Genomic DNA, 14,244 nt, shown 5'->3' on the forward strand with positions numbered 1-14,244 from the left:
TCCTCTTTTTTCCCAGTTCAATTTTCCTAGCATATTCAAGTCCTGTAGCAAATAATTTTGGTGAGATAATATTTATGTCTGACTCCTCTTTTTATTTCTATTTCTCATTATTTTCCATTTAAATTTATTACTGATGAACCTCCCTTATGTATATATATGAGTTTATATGTTAATAAAAATATCATCTTTTCCTATAGTTTGAAGGAAGTGGTTGAAAATAATAATGTTGATGAAATTCCAGCATAGAAATAAACTGCAATCTTATGTGGACTCTTCAGAGGACAAAACATGAGCTCAAGAGATTAGAGAAATGATTGACGTATGGTACAGAAGTACAGAGAATGAAAGAAAGAGGGACTGGGAAAAGCATAAAAGCATGAGAAACTGGGAGAAAAGAGATAGTATTGTATGGGGATTTCATGATAAGAGGTACACTTAATGAGAAAGTGATTGGTCAAAAGTTATTGACATCAGTGAGACCTGGTTGTCAGAAGATGAGATGATGTTGCAAGGATAGAATGTAATGGATATTATATTTTCAGAAAAGACAGAAAACATAGAGCAGGAGGAGGGATATTATTAATGATAGCTGAAGAACTTCAACTAAAAAAAAAAAAAATAGAAGTTAAGGAAGATTGTGGGTCTGAGGAAAATGGTTTATTTGAGGCTGTCTGGTGTGAGATAGAGGTCAAAAATATAATGTTGGTTGCTACTATAGACCTGGGGGGGGGGGTCCAGAAGAAAATGTGGATGACATGCATCAGCAGATTACCACATTGAGTTCACGCCAAGCAATTGTCATGGAAGACTTCAAATATATAGATTGGAATAAGAAAAGAGCACATGGCAAAATGGAAATTGAATTTATATAGTTATTAAGGGATAATTTCCTGAAACAGCACATGATGGAAGGGGCCAGGAGTTTGAGAGTGTTGGATCTGGTAATGGCATCTATAACTGTAGTAGTAACTCTACTTCCGATCGGGGAAAATGCAGTCTTGTCCTTGGAGTTTGCTCAACATGTGGAAATTTCAACCAAGAAAGGGTTTATTCAGAACTACAAAGCTGGCAATTATGACAAACTTAGGAGGCAACTTGGAGCAGTGTCATGGCATAAGAAACTACATGGAATGAATGTTATTAGTGCATGGGAAGTGGTCAAGGATTGTTTGAGCAAGGAAGTATCAGAGTCAGGAGGATAATCTGAGTAGGGATTAAGTGGATGACCAACAACACAAAGCAGGAACTGCAAAAAACGAAAGCACTGTGGAAGGAATATAAACAAGGTGATCACAGCATGCCCATGAACAGTATAAAGCATAAGCAAGAAGAAAGGCTAAATCAGATTTTGAGAGAAAATTAGCTAAGCAGGCCAAAGTATTGGGAGGGGGGGGGGTGAAAAGTTCTTATAAACACCTCAATTGGAGTTCTACCTCAATTCTTCACCACACCCTCATAAATCCAAAAGAGTTTTTTTGCTAAATAGCAATTAAAAGAAACAATGATTATGGAAAGATAACTTTACTGAGTGCTGATGGTAGGAAAATTACAGAAGCAGAGGAAATAGTTCAGTTACTAAGTGATCATCATGAAAGGGTATATCATCCAGGTGGTGACTTTGCCATTACTGAAGTGACAAAGACTGATGTGAGCACTGAGATAGATGAACTGGAGGTACTCAGTATATTGAAAAATATCAATGTGAATACAGCAGTGGGCCGAGACAGTGTCACCTCGTGTACTATCAGAATGTGCAAGTGAACTAGCAGTACCTCCAATGAAGTCGTTCCATTACATAAAGGTAGTTCCAAGACAGAAGTAGCAAATTAGTGACCCATCAGTATCTATGGAGTGGTATATGATACTCTATAAGGGGGGGGGGCAGCATGGCTTTGTAAAAGGTAGGTCCTGCCTCAGTAATTTATTCACATTTTATAAGGTGACAGCAGAAATGGATAAAGGAAATTGCTACCCCATGATAATGCTGGGCTTTGCAAAGGCATTTGACAGAATACCACATGGATACCTATTACATAAATTGGAACAAATGGGAATGGATATGAGGCTGGTGACATGGAGAGGCTGATAGACTTCAGAGAGTGGTGCATAGTGGAGTGGAATCAAGATGAATGAGGATGACCAATGGATGCCCCAGGACTCTGTACTAGGACACCACTACTCTTTAATTTGAATATTAATGATATAGCAGAAGATTTGAAGGAAAATATTCAGTTGTTAGCTCATGATGGAAAACTAGGTAGGGCAATAGTTGATAAAGGTGATTAGATATTTTACAGGATGATTCAAATAAATTGGCAGTATGGGCAAAGGACAACGGTTGTCGACTCAATGTCGTAAAATGTAAGGTTATACACTTCATATCATATTGATGGTATTAGTTTATAGGAAACTGCTAAAGCTAGGGATCTGGGGGTGATGGTAGATAGAGATTTGAAATCAGAGGACATACTGCAAGAGTTAACAAAATAGCTCAGAGGATTACTTGGATGTAGAAGAATACATTGGTTATTATCTTATCCTCCCTTTATAATGCTATGACTCAGCCATAGAGGGTTATGGCAGACACTTATAAGTTAGTAAAGGGATTCTATAAGATTAACACAGAAATAATTTTTCAATGCATAGGAAGTGAGGGTAAACAAGGGATCACACTTGGAAATTGTGTAAGAGAGTGGTTAGTAAGGGTGTGCAGACTAGGTTCAAGGGCTACACTTCTCCTCCTGGAAACTTAGGTTTTAGCACCATTTCTCAAAAACCAGAGAACTCGCATTACAGACAAATATGCTGGTGAGTAGTGAACGAGTGGAATGGATTGCCAGAAGTGGTTGTGAGTGCCCCAACAATGAATAGGTTTAACGAGATTATTATTATTATTCCAGGCAACTCCAAGGAGTCGACAGACTTATCGAGGCGAGGCCCTAACATGTCAAGAACAACTATTAGACATTCACACAGTATCTATCATACCTCGCCTTGAACTCATTCATGGTCGCAGCACCCACAACAGACTCTGGCATCTTATTCCACTCATTCACCACTCTCCAAGTAAAAAACTAGCTCTAATGCCCCTGCTAACCACATTCTTGCCCAGCTTCCATGTATGGCCCCTATTCCTCCCACCACCAGTCCTATTCTCAAAAATATCTTCTGGATTAATCTTATAGAAACCCTTCAGTAATTTGAATGTCTCAATCATATCACCCCTTTTCCACCTATCGACCAATTTTTGCAACCCACAAATCTTCAACTTGTTCTCATAAGGTTCATTCCACAGACCTGCTATCATCTTAGTCGCTTGTCTCTGGATCCTCTCCACCTTTTCCCCTATCAAGAAGAAACCCTGGTGCCCATATCTGGGCACAGTACACTAGATGTGGTCTTATCAACGCTCGATACAGAGGCACAATAACTTGTTTGTCTCTGCTTGTTAAAGTATTTTTCAGAAGCCAAGTGATTTGATGAGTTGATTTAGCCACTTTTGCAATGTGCCCCCTAAACTTCAATTCTCTATCCAATAATACTCCCAAATCCCTGGCCACATCAATCTCCTGGAGTACAGTTCCACTAATGTGATATACTGCTGATTCTTTTCACCCCAAAATGCATAACCTTACACTTTGCCACATTAAATTAACATCCATTTTCCCTAGCCCAGTCCTCCAAACTATCCAAATCATCCTGTAAAATTTTGACATCCTGTGCACTCACAATTGCTCAACCCAACTTTGCATCATCAGCAAACAAGTGAACACTTCCTCTCAGATCCTTTCCTATATCATTGATGAACAAATTGAAAAGTAGTGGTCCAAGAACAGAGCCCTGCGGCACACCACTAGTCACAAGCCTTCTTTTGGACTCAACTCCTGAATAAACCACTCTCTGGTATCTCTCCATCAACCACCCTTCTATTCATCTCACCAACCCTATATCCATCCCCATCTGCTCCAGTTTACTGATTTGAGTTCCAAGTGGTATCCTGTCAAAGGCCTTGGAGAGGTCCAGTAGAATCACTGAAACCCATTACCCATATCCAGTTCAGCTGTCACTGTGTTATAAAACATGAGCAAGTTACTGAGGCATGATCTACCCTTCACAAAACCATGTTGTCCCCCATACAATATCCCATTTTCATCTATCCAATCCTGTATTCTTTTCTTGACTAATTTCTCTAAGACCTTGACAATGTTTCCTGATATGCTAATCGGTCGGTAATTTACAACAGCAGTCTTGGAACCACCTTTATGCAGTGGAACTATTTTCCCCTCTTTCCACCTGCTCGGGACTAACCCAGACCCGAGACTCAAATTAAACAAAATGGTCAAGGGTACTGACAATTCTTTAGCTGCTTCACGTACAACACGAACTGGTATACCATCCAATCCCACAGATGTATTGACATTGAGGTTATGCAATAGACTACTCACCTCCACTTCATTCACCACAATTCCCGTATAATCTATTGGTTCATTCGTTTCTGCAATGTCACCACCTGGATGATATATTCTTGCAAAGTGCTCACTTAGTAACTCAACTATATCAACTGATTTAGTTACTTCCTTACCATCGGCATTCTTTAAAATCATTCTGCCCTATACATTTTTTCTTTTACTTGCAACATATCGAAAAAACTGTTTAGGATTCTGTTTAGCCTGCATGGCCAATGTTCTTTCGTAATCCTTTTTTTGCTTTTCTTACCACACTAGTTACCCTTCTGTCTGGCCTGCACTTTATATCGTTCATGTGCCTGCTGGTCACCTTTCTCCTTAAATTCCCTCTATAGTTGTTTCTTTTTTTTTGCAGCTCAAGCTTAATTCATCCATTTGTTATTCATCCATTTAACCCCTACTTGATTTATTATTCGGACTCTAGGTATACAGTCCGCCATTGCTTTATGCAAACACTTCTTAACTGCCTCCCATGCACTATCAACTCCTAGCCCTTGCAGTTGTACATGCCATGGGACTGAACCAATCAAACTCCTAAGCTTGTCATACTTACCAGCCCGATAATTCCACATGTACCCTGTCTTAATTGCAAATTCCACACCTTTAGACACCTCCCAAGTCAAGACCCTATAATCGCTCTCACCAATTGGTGGCAATGTGGTCATATTTGTTACAGCCAAATCCTCAGATGCAATTACTAGGTCAAGCACTCTCTGACCCCTAGTATATTCCATTACATGCTGTCGCAGATAGTTATCCCTTAATAACTGCATAAAATCCAATTCCTTCCTCCCGTGTGTCCTCTCCTCACTCCAATCAATGCGATCATAGTTGAAATCTCCCATAATAATTACCCTCCTTCCACTCATTTCTTCTATTTGCTTGTGCATACTATCTCCACCATCTTTTCCATCACCTGGTCTATAGCAGCACCCAATTGTATATTTCGTTCTGCTAGCCACAATCTCACACCAAATGGCCTCAAATGTGCTCTTTTCTCTATCCTGCAATTCAACTTTATTCTCCTTGGCTGCAGCTCATCAGCTATCATCAACAATACTCCTCCCCCCCCATTTTATTTTCCCTGTCATTCCTGAACACACTATCACATTCAATCCCACTAGCTATATCATCTACAGTCAGCCATGTTTCACTAATGCCAATAACCTGTGGTCTGGAAGTGCCAACCATGGCCAAAAATTCTTCCTTCTTGTTCCTAATACTCCTAGCATTAGTGTAGTACATGAATTTCAGACCCCCATTAGCCCCATCCCTACCTTGATGTCTTATACTAACTATCCCATTCTGATTTGTTGTCCTTATTTGCTCGGGCATATTATACTCATTCATACACTCAACTGCCTCCCTAACGTCTGCATATCTACTGCCCCCCCCACTAATAAATCTAGTTTCCCTGATTCTGCACATCCACTTCATTCAACAACACTTTTTCAAGTCTCCTTACACCGAATCCATTCAAATGCAAGCCATCCATCTTATATGGATCCTTTTGCCCATCGAACTCACTCCACACGTCCACAAATTACACACCACTCGTCATACATAACCCACACAAAGTCATTTGCAATTATGGCCCTCCTTTTAAACACTTCACTGTCATACTCTCTCACTCTTTTCTTTTGCTACCTCAAACAATTCATTCAGGTCCTCTATCATTTCCATTTTATTTCCTTTCAAATCATTCGTACCTGCCACAACAATCATTTCTTTCACCCTTTCCTTTTGCTCTCTAATAGACTCAGTTATGTCCTTGATGGTTGCACCAGGTTGGTACGATTTTGTCAAATCCTCTACTAACACACCTCATACTAACGAATCTCCATAAAGCATTCGCTCCTTCATTTTGTTTACGTTCACACTTATACTCTTATTGTTCCTATCATACTTTTTATTATTGGCTGGTACACTCAGTAGACTTTTGTTTATATGCTCTAGCTGCCACTTTGCTCTTTGTATCGCTCCGCTCAACAATGCAATCTCATTTGCATCTATCTCATCTTTTTTATTTTCTGTTAAACCATTAATTTGCTCTGTAGTAATACCATCATTCACACTTTCTACATTCACGCCCTCACAGTTCTCTGGTACAACCTTGCCATTTCTTGTCATATCACTATTTTCTTCATTCTGAAGTTTGACAAAAATATCACACTCACGACCTGAAATACACTTTAATTCCTCATTTTCCTTACATTTTCTACACACATTCACTCCTTTATTATCATCTAACCATACTCCAACCGCACTCCGGAAAGCGTACATTTCGCAGATAGTACACTGAATAATCTCCTTTATATTACAGTTATTGAATAAAGATGGCGAACCATTATCACTAGCCACCATTTTCCTTCTTACAGAAGCCATACTCACTTCTATCGTATTTTATCAAATTAATAATTGAAACACCAAAAACACACAAACAGACACACTAAGATATGCAAAGCAAACAAAACTACATAATATTCAAGTAAATTTTTCAATGATAACTTAAAATAACACTTATCTTATCAGGAGCTCTCAACAAACACTACAGACTACAAATCCCCCTAGCGGTCAACCCCCACTTTTGATTCTGTGAAGTGCCCATATAAATAATAATAATAAATATTTTAAAGCTTCAAGCATTTTGCACAGGTCTATTGAGTTTACTTAATTCTTGTAAATGATCTAAAGTTGAGGATGTTCTGAAATCTTTTTGTTCTTTTGGATGATGAAAATTTAATATATTTTTTATTCTGCCATCTATAATTTTTATAAACAGCTTATGAAGGACTGGTGGAAGGGTTTTAGGTCTATAATTTCTTATGTCAGTTTTATCCGTTTTATTGAGCTATATATACATACAAAATATTCCATATTTTATTCAACCTTAATAGCTGAATCCAATTAAGCATACCTAACTTTTGTTTTATTTATTTATTTTTAAAGAATTCTTTGTAATGTTTCATACTCTCCTAAATTCAAGCCTGAAATAAAATTTGTTATCTATAAATTTCCCTTTCAAACATGCAATATTCAAGAATAATATTGTTTTAAAAAAGTGCTTGGGCTATGTGGAAATGTTATTTGCTTTCATAGTACTAGGCTGCCTGTAGAATGACTACCATAGGTTCAATTCACCGACTAGAGAAATATTTTCTAGGCTTTTCTCTGGCCAGTTCTGGCATTAGCTGATCTTTAGTAAGGTATAAGGACTACACTCCTACTGGGAACTTTATTTTAGCACCATTTCTCAAATATCAAACAGAGAATTCACCATTACAGAAAGAAATATAAACGTCTGTAATGTATCGTGTAATAGACAATAATACTTGCATTATTATTTGTTGCAGTCTCTCTCTCTCTCCCTTCCTACACAAGCATTGGTTCATTGATAGCTCAAATCACTATTAAGGCTGAAGAGAATACACTTATTTTTAAAAAAAATTGGGGGGGGGGGGAGAAAAATTAAAAAAAAAACAATGAAAACAAGAAAAGATAACTAAGAAGAAATTTGCATTATTATTTGTTGCATTCTCTCCTCTCTCTCTCTCTCTCCCCTCCTACACAAGTATTGGTTCATTGATAGCTCAAATCACTATTAAGGCTGAAGAGAATACACTTATTTAAAAAAAAAAAAAATGGAGGGGGGGGGGAAGAGAGAGAGAGAAATTAAAAAAAACAATGAAAACAAGAAAAGATAACTAAGAAGAAACCTCACATTACCTATAATGACTATTGTACTGTCTAATGACTATCAGCAAAATGAAAAATCAGATATTATACCAACTTTATTGTTTTGAATTATGGCTGAAGCACCTAAGGCTATGAGACCAGTTTTCACCAGAAAATAACAATAAAAAGAGCTACTGAAACAACCTCAGCAGAATTGCAATCAATGTAGAAAGTATAAATGGAGAAGTGATGGAGCTAGCAGAGAAATACCAGGTATTTATAAGCTCTTCTGGACCAGAACTGGGTCTACCCACAGTACTAATTGACAACAGGTCTACAACCTTTTGTGGGCAGGGTAATCATTTAAAACACTATTGGCCAATCATGAAAATTCAAAATGAAATGAATATTAGACTAATAGGCTTCCAGAAGATTCTTGTAGGGGAAAAGCAAAGGAATTTTTCAAATCATTAGAGAAAGCAGCCAAGAAATAATAAAGGAAATGATGAATTGTGAGAGAACTGGCCACAACAGAGAAGGAAATGAATCTCAAATATAGAGAAATGTTTGAACAAATTCAAAAGGAAAATGTGTGTTTAGATGCACTTGTCATCTTAATAAATATTTTTAATGTAAACACAAGAAATATTTAATAATACATTATTTACAAAATTTCAGCTTGAAACTAACAAGCCATCTTCCATGTAGGAACTGTTATATAAGGTAGAATGCTAATAATGGATTATTTAAAACAATATTAGCTACATATATACACAATGTGAAAACAAAGATATTTTTAACACATGAATACAAGAAATGTTAAATAATACTTTGTTTATAAGTATTTCAGCTTCAAACTAACCAGCCACCTTTAGTATAAGAAGAGTTACACAGAGAAGGCTAATAGTGGGTTATTTGTACACATGATGTGATGACATAGAGATATGATTATAGGAGAAATGATGACTAAGGTGAATGAGATCCTTGTATTTTTAGTAAAGACATACAATTGTTCCAATTTAAGTTCAGGCAGTGTATTAAAGCTTCAGCACTTTCCTTAAATATGCATTCGTATTTCAATTGCCGATGAGAAGTAATCTGGTTTTGACCGGAAGATTCTATGATTGGTATCAACACTATGCTGTGCAAAGTGGACTTTTCAGGTTTATTATAAACAATGCAAGATTGATGCTCCTGTGTTCTTTTTTTCAGAGAACATCCAGTTTGTCCAAAAGGAATCCAAGATAATCAAGATGATATGAAAACTGAAGATAAGGATAATCTGAATGTAGGGAGTAATTATTTTGAAAAAATTATAAGGTGAAGTAACAAGTGATTACAGTGATAGAAGCATCCAAAACTAAATATGGCAGTATAAAAGGTTCGCAGTTGCTACACTACACAGTTCAGGAGGCTTGGTAAGATCATTGAATGCCAGATGAACAGAACTCTCAGTATACTAATTCACAAAAAAGAAAAATTAAAAACCCAAATGTGATAATTATAATGAAATTTTCTTAATGAATTCATGTACTGTTTAATGGAAAGAAAGAAAAAAGTTTAATGGGATAATCATCATGCTGGTCCAAGATTTAGGCCTAGAGAGAGGCCTGTTTCAGAAGTCATCATTGAATCTCTTAAGAGGACATCCTGGTTTTCTTTTTCCTAGTGGTTTGTAATTGAAGGCTTGTTTTGGTAATCTTTCTGTTTTCATTCTTTCAATGTCTTCCATCCATTTATGTTTACATTTTTTAATTTTCTTCATTACTGATTCCTGGTTTAATTCTTTCATAATTTCTTTATTTCTTTTGTGATTGAATAGAGTACTTTGCAATTTTTCTCATAAACTTCATTTCAGCTGTTATTAATCTGTCTTTTTGTTTTATTGTACTGATTTCACTTCCATACGATAGGACTGGTAGGACTAATGTATAACTTTGTCTGGTTTGTTTTTGAACTATTTGGGTTTAAATAGTAATTACACCTGTTATTTTTAAATATTTTGCAATTTTTAGGTTTATATCATTTTCATATGTAATCATACATCCTAGGAATTCACCTATTCTAAAATTTTGTTATCTATTACTATTTTAGTTCTTATTGGATCTTGTCCTTTAAAGGCCATCATTTTAGATTTTTCTGTTACTATTATCATTCCATAATCTTTGGCTATTTCATTTAGATTTAAAATATCTTTCTGTAAGTTATCTTCAGAATTTGTAATTATTATTTGGTCATCAGCAAAAGGAGAGTGTTTAGGTTCACAGTAGGAGAAGGTTTAATACCTTGATGGAAATTTTTATTCCATTTTATTATTATTTCATTTAGATAAATATAAAAAAGAGTTGCTGAAATGAGATATCCTTGTTGGACTCCTTGATTTATCTCTCTTGGATGTAATAGTTCATGTCTGGAAGATGGGATACTAATTTTAAAAAAAAATTCAGGAGAAGTGGAGCAAAGATGGGGGGGGGGGGGTAACAAAGGCATAGAAAAAGAATGAAAAGGGCCAGTACCATAACTGGTAAGTCTATGTCCCCTCCACCACAAACAGGTACTTCACAATGGAGAAGTACCTGTTTGTGGTGAATAGGACCTACCAGTGAATTTTGCACCATGCGGAGGGGCACTGACCAATTAAAATGCTCATGTTAACCATTGACCCTTCATATGTTGGACATTTCTAACAGGATAATGTGCAATATCACAGGAACATATTGTTACACACTGATAACTTAAGAATGTGAAAATTTCAGTTATCATGATGTAACAAGAGAAGAAATAAAAATCCTGTATAGATAACTAAGTAAGCAAGCTTGTTCCTAAGCAGATATCGTTAAGGGCCTTCGAAAGTAATGAATACAAAAAAAAAAAAGGAAAGAAAAACATGCTTGCATCCAAGTGAAAAATATAGCTGAAATTGTTTGTTGAACTAAATAAAATAAAATAAAAAAAAAAAAAAAAAAAAAGGAAGGGAATTTTATTACAGTTGTGATATGATAAAATAAGGTTAAGTAAAGCAAAGAAGATTAGTCATAGGATTTTGTATGTGAGAGGCTAGTTTTTACACTTGAAATAAGAGATTAAAGATTCGAGTTAATTCTTAGAAAATTTTGGAAAGGGGATTAATTTAGTATAGATGACATAGAGGTTAGCGTAAACAAAAACCAAAGCTCAAGGTCATAATTCCCGAATCGAGACTTTGTCATGTGCACACGTACCGCATGATGTTTTGGCAGAAAAACGCCACTCTAATTGGTCAGTGAAATCGACTCCAGTAAGGTGGAGAGAAAAGAAATTGAAGAAGGTGCCGGTAGGGGTCATCGTATAAAAGGGTTAGTAACCCCCCCCCCCCCATGAGGCTTTTTTCCTCAGAGTTTTTCTTCACAAGTCTTCGTATACTTCTCACGCAGTTTTCCTGAGTGATGGGTTAGGAGTTTTCTCAGTCCGACACAATAAGGAAACAAAGTGTGCAGGATTTTGATTCCGTGTTCCTATTGTAAGAAATGAGGGAAGCCGTTTTAAAAAGAGAAGATAATGTCAGTGTTTCATCATCCAGTGATCATAATGAGAGAAAGAAAATTCTATAAAGGAGTCAGTGCCCACGTGGTGAATTGCACAGCCATAGAATAGATGATCCTATGTATGTCCTTGATTGAAGAATGTAAGGTAAAGATTGTGAAAGCCCATCTTAGTGCCAAAAGAACTTAGGAGTGGTAAGTTATAGAAGAGTTTGTCCTAGGAAGGTAAAATATCGGAAAAAGGTAGAGACCAGTGTAGAAGACCCAAGTCAAAAGGTACTTACTGAACAGTTGAAAGGATTAATGAGAATTATACTAGGACTTTAGTACATGTCAAACTAGAATAAAAATTAGCTTGTTATTATTAATTAATACGTAATTCATGTGCCTAGAGATTTATGCATGTACATTGTATTTTAATTAAGAGAGTTTTAAAGGTCAAAGGTGTGTATTAGCTAAGCGAAAGAATAAAAATTTAATCCATATTGTCTTAGTGAGAAAATTAGAGTAACTGATTATATATGTCCTAGAAAATACAGAATTATAGTGTGATTAAACCAATAAGGGGTTAGACAAAGGATCAACTAGTTCTAGAATTATGCATGTTTATATGTATAGAATCTGTTATGGCGATATGATCACAATTCTCATGTAGGATCTTAACCTAATAATTGTGTTTAGCGAGTGAAAATTTGTATTATATATTTTTAGTATTGAATTGAGTTTTATTTGATAAAGAATGAATTGTACCATGTTTAAGAGTTCAATAAACTTTTGTTCATTGAAAATACAGTTGTCTGAGATTGCCGCTCAATGCACCACTTGTAACAACGTATGAACTTAATCATGTGTGTGGGGGGGGGGATTTGTTAAGTTACGAGATAAAGGTCACGACTGCATATTAGTTTTACACTCAGACATATTTTGGTAATTGCTCCTTGTTTTTGAATTTTATATCCTAAACTAAATGTCCTGAAAGGCGCAATATAAAATAAATATTTAGGGACACTAAGGGAGAAGAAGCTTGAATATTTGTATTTGGGTGATATCTCGTATATAAATAAGATTTGGACAAAGACCAGTAGAGTTTCACATGTAAGGACAGTTGAAAGCCTAATAATCGTAAATTGGGACACAAAAACATACATATACCATCCAGGAATGGATGATCCTGGATTGAAGTGGCTCCTAGATTTTACCTCAATGGACTGGTCATCACAGCTGAATTCCAATTAGCAGCTTTACTTGTCTGAATGAGAGAGGATACCTCGTATTATTTCCAAAACCTTGTGAAGCTGATGCCTATTCTGAAACTATTCTAGACAGTCTTAATACAGACAAGCCATTATACGAATACCATTAATAAACTGGACACCCGATGTAGCTTCATACTAGAAGCAGTTTCTTGAAGTGTCACACTTCAGTAGAGGACTCTGGTTTGTGGATGAAAGTTCACTTTAGAATAAAATAAATAAATGTTTTTTCATCATTAGACAAAATGAATGCACTCAAAAATGAATTGATAATGTGCCCAAAAATATATATTTTAATGTATTAATATATCTGACAGCAATTTTTTTTTTGTAAAGTGCAATAAGTATAATGCTTATAGAAACAATTTATATATTCAGTATAACTTTCTGTGAATTAACCTATCTTCTTCTTTTCAGCCATTTTCTGTCCACTGCTGGATGAAGGCCTCCTCCAGTTCTTTCCACCTTTCTCTGTTCTTGGCAATGGTTGACCAATTTTCCCTAACAAAATTTGACAATTCATCACTCCACCGTCTTTTAGGACGTCCTCGGCCTTTTTTTTTTGGAATCCAGTTCACTAACATGGTGGTCCATCGCTCATCTTCTCTTCTGGATAGATGTCCAGCCCATTTCCATTTTAGCCGCTTATGGTGAAGAATGATGTCAGTGATGTGAGTCTGGCTTCATATCCAGGTGTTTCGCTTCTTATTTTTTCATGTGATACCTAGCATCAACCTCTCCATTTTTCTTTGAGTTGTTAATTTATTTGCCAGTGCTTTTGTTAGCAACCAAGTTTCACAACCATATGAGATGACTGGAAGTATACACTGGTTAAATGTCTTCCTTTTTAAACAGAGTGGGACATCGTTTTGAAAAACGCTTTTCAATTTTCTGAATGCACTCCAGGCAAGCTGAACTCTCCTATTTATTTCCTTTTGGAGTCCACAGTTTAACCTATAAAAGGCATTTAATATTAACTGAAAAAAAATTAACCATCAAAATACAAGTAGTAAATATACTTACAACAAGACAAAGATCACACTGCTCCAATTCTCGGTGGGCATTTGCTAGGATATCAGGATCTAACGATTCTCCAAACCAAACTACGTGAGGACGCAGAAGGCCCGAACACTTCCTACATCTTTATTGAATAAAAGAAGAGAGAAACATTCAAGGAATTAATGTATAATAATTATATCTTCTATGATTTTTTTAATTTCCTTTCTTTTTTTTAAATGGTATGGTGCAAAATTTTATTTAAATTGGATTATTTCATTCAGTTATTTACTTCATTCACACTTCACTCATGCGAAATAGATGAAACTCAGG

At 35.9% G+C, this 14,244-nt stretch overlaps 1 protein-coding gene across 4 annotated transcripts in view; it reads right to left on the bottom strand.

The window, feature by feature from the left end:
• The window catches only part of LOC150100874 (NAD-dependent protein deacylase sirtuin-5, mitochondrial-like), a 160,428-nt gene that overhangs the window by 30,351 nt on the left and 115,833 nt on the right, over positions 1-14,244 (bottom strand). For all 4 annotated transcript variants that reach the window (XM_090402093.1, XM_090402095.1, XM_090402094.1 and 1 more), the window contains exon 7: positions 13,939-14,056. In XM_090402093.1, the coding sequence (XP_090258219.1) occupies positions 13,939-14,056 (118 nt within the window). The remainder of the gene's footprint in view (positions 1-13,938; positions 14,057-14,244) is intronic.

The sequence above is a fragment of the Typopeltis vanoorti genome, chromosome 12 (genome assembly GCF_054136105.1).
Source record: "Typopeltis vanoorti isolate ZY-2024b chromosome 12, IOZ_Tvanoo_1.0, whole genome shotgun sequence".
Classification (NCBI taxonomy): domain Eukaryota; kingdom Metazoa; phylum Arthropoda; class Arachnida; order Uropygi; family Thelyphonidae; genus Typopeltis; species Typopeltis vanoorti.